At 50.7% G+C, this 10,216-nt stretch overlaps 1 protein-coding gene across 3 annotated transcripts; it reads left to right on the plus strand.

Moving 5' to 3' along the window:
- Nucleotides 1-4,064: 4,064 nt before the first annotated feature.
- RPL10 (ribosomal protein L10) lies at nucleotides 4,065-7,603 on the plus strand. 3 transcript variants are annotated; one of them, XM_080652197.1, is made up of 7 exons: nucleotides 4,065-4,200; nucleotides 5,182-5,227; nucleotides 6,047-6,105; nucleotides 6,198-6,305; nucleotides 6,484-6,622; nucleotides 7,147-7,309; nucleotides 7,393-7,603. In XM_080652197.1, exons 1-7 carry the CDS (start codon nucleotides 4,143-4,145, stop codon nucleotides 7,543-7,545), a joined length of 726 nt encoding a protein of 241 aa, XP_080508323.1. In that variant the 5' UTR covers nucleotides 4,065-4,142; the 3' UTR covers nucleotides 7,546-7,603. The 3 variants fall into 3 exon arrangements, with proteins under 3 accessions (XP_080508323.1, XP_080508324.1, XP_080508325.1); XM_080652199.1 differs by lacking the exon at nucleotides 4,065-4,200 and adding an exon at nucleotides 4,956-5,076; XM_080652198.1 differs by lacking the exons at nucleotides 4,065-4,200; nucleotides 6,047-6,105 and adding an exon at nucleotides 4,952-5,076.
- Nucleotides 7,604-10,216: the final 2,613 nt, after the last annotated feature.

A 10,216-nucleotide genomic window follows, 5' to 3' on the forward strand; every position in this document is an offset into this window, starting at 1 on the left:
TCGATGTTTCTCTCTCATCGATGTTTCTAGCTCTCTATCCCTCGCCCTTCCTCTCTGTGAAATATCAATAAAATATATTTAAAAAAAAAAAAAAGAAAGAAAATACCAGTTGAGCTCGGTGTGGCTCAGTTGGTTGGGCATCCTACCATGCACCAAAAGTTTGCTACTTCAACTCCCAGTCAGGGCACATGCCCGGGTTGCTGCTTGACCCCCAGTAGGGGGCGTGCAGGAGGCAGCCAATCAATATCTCTCTCATTGATGTATGTTTCTCTCTCTCTCTCTCTCTCCCTTCCTCTCTGAAACCAATAATAAATAAATAAATATATATATATATATATATATATATATATATATATATATATATAAATTTTAAAAGCCTAGGCAAACTTAAAAAACCACTTTAGAAGTACAAACACATAGTCATTGAAATAAAAATCTCAGCCAATGGATTAAGCCACAAAGAGATGCCACCAAAGAATCAGTGACTGAAGACGGTGCCTTGGAAATGACCTCCTGCCTTGCTCCCTCTTAGCTGCTGCTGCTGCTTTCCCTGAAAAAACGGCAGCAGCTCCTCCTCAGAGATCCAGGCTCTGGCTCTTCAACGCCCCTCACCCTGGCTCCTAGGCTTCTGATGACACCAACTTCTCTTCTTCCCCTTGCTCTGGGGGCGGCAGCTTCTTCCTGTGCTATCTCTGCTACTGCGGTATCCCGTTTTGCACATTCAGTCTTCCAAACCCCGAGTAGCCAACCCCTTATATTCAAGCTCCAGGTCCTTATCTCTTAGCTCCTTATAGTATGACAGCAGAGAACTTCTTCTACTTCCTGTATCTGCAGGGCTGACAGAACTGAAAATCAAACACAGTGTTTAATTGTGTGGGTTACAGAATCCCAATGTCACTTGAATTTCCAGTCTCTCCATGTTTCTTTTTTTAAAAATATTTTTATTGATTTCAGAGAGGAAGGGAGAGGGAGAGAGAGAAACATCAATGATGAGAGAGAATCTTTGATTGGTTGCCTCCTTCACGCCCCCTACTGGGGATCAAGCCCACAACCTGACTATGTGTCCAGACCAGGAATCAAACCGTGACCTCCCGGTTCATAGGTTGACGCTCAACCACTAAGCCACGCCAGCCGGGCTCTCCATGTTTGTCATGTGAAAGGTAGGGCAGTGGTTGGAGGAGCAGGGCCCTGAAACCTGGAACTGGGACATCTGGTCACCCTCAATTGAAGCTGACTATCGGGAAGCCCCCAGTCCCTCTGAGCCTCCCTTGCTGATGTGAGTAGCCTGCCTTCTCATGTCTGGGGGACTGGTGCTCCATTGCTGGAGGACTGTGTCATTAACTCACTTGGGCAGGTGCCTTTCAAGGGGACACTTGTTGTCCTTGAGACCCATTGCAACCATCCCCTTGACATTAGACCCATAACTAGTGTCAAACACCTATATGCTCCAGGGAACAGACACGAAGTCTAACCCAAGAGGAAATAGCTCACACATCGATAAAAATTTCCAGCCCGCCCTGGCTGGTTTGGCTCAGTGGATATAGTGTCGGCCTGTGAACTCAAGGGTCCCGGGTTCGATTCCGGTCAAGGGCACAGGTTGTGGGCTCAATCCCCAGTGGGGGGTGTGCAGGAGGCAGCCAATCAATGATTCTCTCATCATTGATGTTTCTAACTCTCTCCCTCTTCCTTCCTCTCTGAAATCAATAAAAATTTTTTTTTAATATATTTTATTGAGTTTTTACAGAGAGGAAGGGAGAGGGATAGAGAGTTAGAAACATTGATTCAGCTGCCTCCTGCACACTCCCTACTGGGGAATGTGCCCGCAACCAAAATACATGCCCTTGACCGGAATCGAACCTGAGACCCTTCAATCCGCAGGCTGATGCTCTATCCACTGAGCCAAACCGGTTAGGGCAAAAAATATTTTTAAAAAATTTCCAGCCCACATGGTGTGGCTTGGTGGTTGAGCATCGATCCAGGAACCAAGAGGGCTCTGGTTCGATTCGTGGTCAGGGCACATGCTTGGGGTTGTGGGCCTGATCCCCAAAGGGGAGCATGCAGGAGGCAGCTGATCAATGACATCCCTCTCTCTCATTGATGTTTCTCTCTCTCTATCCATCTCCCTTCCTCTCTCTAAAAAAGAAAATCAATAAAAACATATTAAAAATAAATACATAATAAATATTTCCTTGACTTGATTGATATCTAACAGCTAAACCCAATTGAACACTTGTGGGAGTGTATTTTCAGGGTGTTAGACTAAGGAGGTGAGCTATAACATTCCACTGGGGCCGGATTCACTGATAGGGGTGCCCTTACTAGAATTCCAGTTTGAACGTTAGTGCATACAGCTGGTGAGAAGTCCAGCATCTCACTTTGTTGGCTGACTGAACTTGGACACACTGGTGGCCTGTAGTTCATGGGTTTTGATACCAGAGCTGTCCTGGCAAGTGGTGGAGGAGGGGATCCCAAGGCTCGGGGAGAGAGGAATTTTGGAGTAGATGTATCACATTTCACCTGAACACTCCACTCCGAAACCGTGCTCCACAGGAAGGCCTGAAAGCAGCTGTTTTCAGTGAGGCATTGAGAGCCATTAGAGGCGAGACACAGGTGTCTTTGAAAAGCTCTGGAAAGACCACAGTGTCTCTGGGAAATAGGCAGCCTTCTACAGCCCGAAATGCTCTAGGCCAGTGGTCAGCAAACTCATTAGTCAACAGAGCCAAATATCAACAGTACAATTGAAATTTCTTTTGAGAGCCAAATTTTTTTAAATATATATATTTTATTGATTTTTTACAGAGAGGAAGGGAGAGGGATAGAGAGTTAGAAACATCGATGAGAGAGAAACATCGATCAGCTGCCTCCTGCACACCTCCCACTGGGGATGTGCCCACAACCCAGGTACATGCCCTTGACCGGAATCGAACCTGGGACCCTTCAGTCCGCAGGCCGACACTCTATCCAGTGAGCCAAACCAGTTAGGGTAAGAGAGAGAGCCAAATTTTTTAAACTTAAACTTCTTCTAATGCCATTTCTTCAAAATAGACTCGCCCAGGCCGTGGTATTTTGTGGAAGAGCCACACTCAAGGGGCCAAAGAGCCGCATGTGGCTCGCAAGCCGCGGTTTGCCGCTCTGTTGACTAATGAGTTTGCCAACCACTTCTCTAGGCCTGGGAGCCAAACACCTGACTGGAGTTGTCACAGAACAGGGTCACAGACTCTAACCCAGTTTCCAGACCCAGAGCCCCTGGATAGAAGGGCTGGGTCCCCTGGGAAGGTCTCTGCACCACTGTTGGACGTGCACACTGTTAGGGTCGCCAAAGGAGGAACACATGAGGCCAAAGGGGGTAAAGAATTATGAATTTATTAGGTCATCTGGAAAACCAGATGGCACCAGCACCCAGGGATGGGGAGTCAGAGGTTTTAAAGGATTCTAGGTGGGCTTTTTCAGCTGGGAATTCTCTGGGCGGGTCTGGATCCTGGGAAGGTCCGGAGAAGGATAATGGTCTTAGCAAGTGGAACGTGGTCTAAGGAGCAAAAGGGAATGTCGGTTGTTAGTTGCCAGGGGAGGGGGTATCGATTCAATTATTTGATCAGACCTCACATTCCAGCCTTTTTGCCCTAAAAAAACACCACCATCTTTCCAAGCCATTTACTACAGTGCCAGGTTATCCCCGAGAAGAGCAGGTATGCTTGAGCAGGATTCCCTCCCTCGAGGGCCACACACACACACACACACACACACACACACACACCCCTCAGCCAAGTAACACTAAGAATACTTTGTTACTTCTCGCCTTCCCCATCTCCAGAAGCTTGGACAGACAAGTCTGGTGGATAGCACATTCCTGGGTGACTGTCTCCAGCTCTGCCCACCTCTCCCTGGCTACTGGGCTCCTGGGGTGGGGGGAGAATCCATGCTTTATTATTTTTATTTTTTAAATTGATTTCAGAGAGGAAGGGAGAGGGAGAGATAGAAACATCAATGATAAGAGAGTATCATTGACCAGCTGCCGCTTGCACGCCCCACACTGGGTATTGAGCCCACAACCCAGGCATGTGCCCAGACCTGGAATCGATCCTGTGACTCCTGGTTCATAGATCTATGCTCAACCACTGACTCAAGCTGGCCAGGCCGAAACAATGCTTATGGAGAGCCGCCCAGACACACTCAGGCGGCATTGGAACATGGTGGGACTTGGTAAGGAGTGTGTGTGTTGCGGACGGGAGGTTGGGGGGTGGGGGGGTGGGGGGGGTGGGGGGGCGGGCGGCGGCGCACATTCTGGGCCCTGGGAGGGTGGACGCTGCTCTCAGAGGCCTAGTCTGGATGGGGCCGGAGACAAGAGTGACCGCGCCCTCTGCCAAGGCATCGCAGCCCTCTTTCTCCTCTTCTCCATCAGGAGCACAGCGTCTCTTTTCTCTGCCCCAAGAGGGTGGGCAGGGAGGACCTAACGGTGCTCACGGGGTCTCCTGGAACCTGGATTTCTGCCTTTTCCCCCTGGGTGGGCGAAGACCACCCCATATAGGCACAGGCTGCGGACTTTTAGGTTATCGCGGGGAGTGGGGGCGTGCCTCGGCCTCTGGCCTCCCTATCGACAAAGGAATGTAAGCCGAGGCTCCAGCATGGCGCGTCCCCTGCGGGCCCTGAAGCCCAGAGGGAGGCACAGAGAGCGTGTCAGGGACAAAGTGAAACTTTGGAACAAGCGCGCAGCCTGAGCCCCACTCGGGGGTACTTCCCACTTTTCAACTCAAGAAGAAAAGTTTTTCATAGTTACAGCAAAGCCTCGGGCCAGATTCTACGCCCAAGATGGCCAGTTGGAAAAGGCTTTCCCGTGCTGATGTGGCTAGCACCCATTCGCTAGCTGTCCACTGCGGTCAGGCGCTCCTCCTCTTTCCCGTTCTGCGCATGAACGCGGCTGCTTGCACGCAGGCGCAGAACGCCATCGCATCTATGGTCTTGCAAGTCTGATAGAATGTCCTCCCGCCCTCGCGAGGACTCTATGGTTCCTACGCGCGAAGAGAGGCGGCCTATATAATGCATGCGCAGGGGTGGGAGCGTCTCTTTCCCTTCGGCGTGGTGAGTAGTGACGGTTGCAGATTTCCGCCGTGCCCTTGCCGTTTCCCTCCCGTGGTTGGAACCTTGCCATCGTCTTCTGTTCTGACTTTTTCTGTTTCATTGTAGCCACTGAAGATCCTGGTGTCGCCATGGGTCGCCGCCCCGCCCGGTGGTGAGTATTGAATCCATGTAATTTCGCTGCTGGGAAGAGGAATAGATGCATTTGGCTGCTTAAGGCAATCGTGGGGTGGAACCTCTCTAGTACATCCAGCTTTTCCTATTTTGGCAATGGACTCCATCGTTCTCCCCTATACCTTCCGGATCGCGGATCATGTGGTTCTTTTACTTAAAACTTGATGCCGCTCTTTAAGCGCTTCCACAGTTTTGTTGGGGTGTTGTATTGACCCTTTCCTGCATTTCCGAGCCAGTTTCAGGCTGGAAGCGACGTCCACCTTGTATCCCGCCCTTTGTCCTGGAAATTCGCCGCCTTTTGAGGCTCAATGCCTTCTGGGCCTTTGTGTGCCTTGCCCTTCTTATTTCCGGGCTGCGTGTCCAGAGAGCTCAAGTCTTGTGTGGCCTGCAGAGGGCGTTGGGAGTCCTTCAACATGGCTTGGAGGCCAAATGCCACGTGCCCAGGTGGACAGCATGAACTGTGCTGCTTTTTATGCAGCAAATATGTAGTATACAGTGCCTGGAAGTGAGAGGTGTTTTTCAACTGGGAAAGTCTGTTTCAAAGGATTGGCCCTGTAAGAAGTTGGAAACCCAGTAAGGGGTCAGGAAAGATTTTTGCCTACATGGTTGTCCTCTTAACTTTTGGCCACCTAGATGTGACTGTGTCTTGCTTTAGCGCCACGCCAGACATGGAGGTAGCTTACAGATTGGCTTGTGCCATCCCCTCCTTTGGTCGTGGAGGGAGCGCTGAAGTGCCTATTGACCAGTTAACTTGTGAATCCCTGCAAACCTGGGTTTCTCCCCCCCCCCCTCCCCGCAGTTACCGGTATTGTAAGAACAAGCCGTACCCAAAGTCTCGCTTCTGCCGAGGTGTCCCTGGTAAGTTGCAGAAGAGCTCCCCAACTGGTTTGGCTGCACCGACTCAGTTGTCGAGGGCACCCCACACACAACTGACGCAAGGATTTTTTCAGATGCTAAGATCCGAATCTTTGACCTGGGGCGGAAGAAGGCGAAAGTGGATGAGTTCCCACTCTGTGGCCACATGGTGTCAGACGAATATGAGCAGCTCTCCTCCGAAGGTGAGATGCAGGATTCCGGATTAGTCACACCTATTCTTACGTGCCCCCCCAGCCAAATCCGGAGCTCACTGGACTGGAATTACCAGTTCCAGTTCCTTAGTCATGAACACCCAATTGTGAGCCATGATGAGTGCTTCTGTGCCATCCTTACTCTGCTGCCTTCCTTCCCCCCATCTAGCCCTGGAGGCTGCCCGTATTTGTGCCAACAAGTACATGGTGAAAAGTTGTGGCAAAGATGGCTTTCACATCCGAGTGCGGCTCCACCCCTTCCACGTCATCCGCATCAACAAGATGTTGTCCTGTGCTGGGGCTGACAGGTGAGCTTGAGGGTCTCTGTTGGGCTTGATTATAGTAGTAGAGCAAAGAAATGGCCCCACATAAACACTCAACCATCCATGGCAAAGCCAGCCTAATTGCTGGCAAGATATCATGGGCACTAATTTTTCTGCTACTCTGCAGATGAGCAGAGACAAAAAGGGCATCATGACTAGGGCTTAGCCTCTGGGCAGCAGGTGAAGGAAGTAGCTTTGAGCCTGGTGACAGCCATCTGCCAGCAAGCACATTGCTAGGGCAGTTGCACGTTGGAGGGCTTTCAAATGAGCCCGGGGGGGGGGGGGGCACCTTGGCAAAGATTCTGTTTGAGTCTGTCTTGGGGTTCGCTGCAGCCAATTAAGCCGACCATGCTCTTTTCCCCATGGGGGCCTGGTGTGCAATGGCTGCAAACAGCAGCATCCTTGGTAGTGTACGCAACCTGTTGCTAGTATGGGTTGCCATAAGGGACCTTGGATACAGCCCTTTCTGGTGGACACTCGTGTCTGAACTCATGCTGCCCTCAATCTAGGCTCCAAACAGGTATGCGGGGTGCCTTTGGAAAGCCCCAAGGCACAGTGGCCAGAGTCCACATTGGCCAAGTCATCATGTCCATCCGCACCAAGCTGCAGAACAAGGAGCATGTGATTGAGGCCCTACGCAGAGCCAAGTTCAAGTTCCCTGGCCGCCAGAAGGTAAGAAGTGCGGCAACCTTTGGTCCCTCCTTTCCTTGCCCAGATCCCCCAATATAGACTCAATTCTTTGTTTTTTTCCCCAGATCCACATCTCCAAGAAGTGGGGCTTTACTAAGTTTAATGCGGATGAGTTTGAAGACATGGTGGCCGAGAAGCGCCTCATCCCAGATGGCTGTGGGGTCAAATACATCCCTAATCGTGGTCCCCTGGACAAATGGCGAGCCCTGCACTCGTGAGAGTCTCAGTGCTGCCCCCACCTTACACCCACCAATAAATCAACTTTCCATCCATGTCTTTGCATCTGGATTCATGGGGGATGGGGGAGCCTCTGGGAACCCTAGGATCACTGCCCTTTGTCCTCCAGGAAAAGGCTGACAACAGATCAGGGCCAGGGAACAAATAAGCCCAGCACAGCAGCCCAGATAGGACATTGGCTTCCAACTGCCTAGACCAGGGTTTCTAGGTTCGAAGCTTCATGTCATGGTTAAGTCCTAATGCCTCAAGTGCTGCCTTTATAAAGTGCCCTTCCCGTGGGTCCTGATAAAGGACTTGTGGCATCAGGTGGCCCTTGCTCTGGTGTCAGCAACGGAATGGGGAGAGTTTGGATCCTTCTAGGTGTATTCACAGCCATGTTTTAACAGTCCCCCAGTTTTCCCCCCTTTGAAATGTGCCACAGGGGTTGGCAAGAGCTGACCTTTGGGCAAATAGTGTGCAGCCCCAGACCATAAACATGACCTCAACTTGAACTTGCCCCTAATGTCTTGCTAGCTGTTCTAATTATTGACTTTTTAAGAGGCATATCAATTGATCTACTCTTCTAAGCGTTCACTGGTTGATTCTTACAGGTGCCCTGGCTGGCTATCAAACCCACAATCTTGGCATTACTCTAACCGATTGGGCTCGCTGGCCAGGGCACTAGCTGTTTTTACTGTGCTCTGTTCTCTGGAAAATGTAGCAATCCTGGAGTTAGGCCCTTCTCTGATTTGTGTCCTGTTCATGCCCTCAAGCTGTCACAAAGGAAACATGCTTAAGTTCAGAACTTCTTACAGTTGCAACTATTTGTTACATGAGAGCTGGCTCATGTATTTTCTGCATCTGTAGACTTGGTAACCACTCTCCCTGGGGCTGCACACAGGATCTGCAACCAGGAAGGCCAGCCCCATTGAGTGCTAGCTGCCCCAGGTGCGGGGTGGAGTCCCTGAGAAACACTGGCCACTGAGGGGGAATAGTGGTATGGTATGCTGATGGCCCGCGGAGCAGTGGGACTAGAAAAGACCTGGGAACCCTAACTGGTTTGGCTCAGTGGATAGAGCGTTGGCCTGCAGACTGAAGACTCCTGCGTTTGATTCCAGTCAAGGGCACATGCCCAGGTTACTGGCTCAATCCCCAGTGGAGGATGTGCAGGAGGCAGCCTATCAATGATTCTCTTGATGTTTCTATCATTCTCCCTCTCTGAAATCAATAAAAATATATTTTAGCCCTGACCGGGTTTGCTCAGTGGTTAGAGCATTGGCTTGCAGACTCAAGGGTCGCGGGTTCGATTCTGGTCAAGGGCATGTGCCTTGGTTGTGGGCACATACCCAGTGGGGGGTGTGCAGGAGGCAGCTGATTGATGTTTCTCTCTCATTGATGTTTCTAACTCTCCCTCTCCCTCTCTGTAAAAAATCAATAAAATATATTTAAAAAAAAAAAAGAAGACCTGGGCCCTGGCTGGTTTGGCTCGGTGGATAGAGCTTTGGACTGAAAGGTCCCAGGTTCGATTCCAGTCAAGGGTGCATATCCGGGTTGCAGGCTCGATCCCCAGTGAGGGTGTCCAGAAGGCAGCCAATCAATGATTCTCATTGATGTTTCTCTCCCTTCCTCTCTGAAATCAATAAAAAATATATTAGAAAACAAAAACACCTGGGAGAAAACGGTGCTGTCCCCACCCACACTGCACCCATTTCACAGAGGAAGAGTCTCAGCCAATGATGGGAGGAACTTGCTTCATGTCTCTACACCCGTGTCCCTTGATGTCCCCTTCTCTGGGACATGCCCCGGGTCAGGTAGGGCTGGGTGGGGGCTTTGGCTCCTGGTCCTCAGGAGTGCAGCTTCCCTACAGTGACGAACCTACCCGAACTAAGGGGTCCATCACCGCCTCCCTGGCCACCTTGCCAAGCGTCAGCCTCTGGGCGTTGAAGGCACAGATGCGAAAGGCCTGGGCCACCCCCACCAGGAGCAGGAGCACAGCTGGGCAGCGCATGGCTGTGTTTGGGCTGTGGGGACCCTCTGCAGGAATCCAAGGTGGCGTCCCAGCTGGGCCTGCTTGTGGTTTCAGAAGGACCTGGGTTATGGACAGAGAAAGGGATGTTCACCCTGCTGCCCAGCACCAGCCCCCAGAGCTGCCAGCCTCGAAGACTGCTGCCTTTTCTCTCTGTGGACACCTTCTGATGTGGGCACATGGCTCGGCCTCATTCTCTTCATGGTGATAAAGTACACATAGCATGGAACTGAGCTTCTTAACCAGGTGGGTGGCGTCAAAGACATTCATATTGTGCAACCATCACCACCATCCAAACCCAGGACTTTTTCATCTTCTAAACGGAAACTCTGTCCACATTAAACACTAACCCCCCATTTCCCCATCAGAGCCCTGGCACCAGCCACCCTCCTTTCTGTCTCTCTGAGCTTCACTACTCCAGGGACCTCACAGAATGGAATCAGTGTCTGGCTCATTTCCTGTAGTATAATGTCCTCCAGGTTCATCCATGTTGTAATGTGTGTCAAAATGTCCCTCCTTTTTTTAAAAAATATATTTTATTGATTTTTTTTTTAAGAGAGCAAGGGAGAGGGATAGAGAGTTAGAAACATCGATGAGAAGAAACATCCATTAGCTGCCTCCTACACACTCCCTACTGGGGATGTGCC

Source organism: Plecotus auritus, assembly GCF_963455305.1.
Source record: "Plecotus auritus genome assembly, chromosome: X".
NCBI lineage: Eukaryota > Metazoa > Chordata > Mammalia > Chiroptera > Vespertilionidae > Plecotus > Plecotus auritus.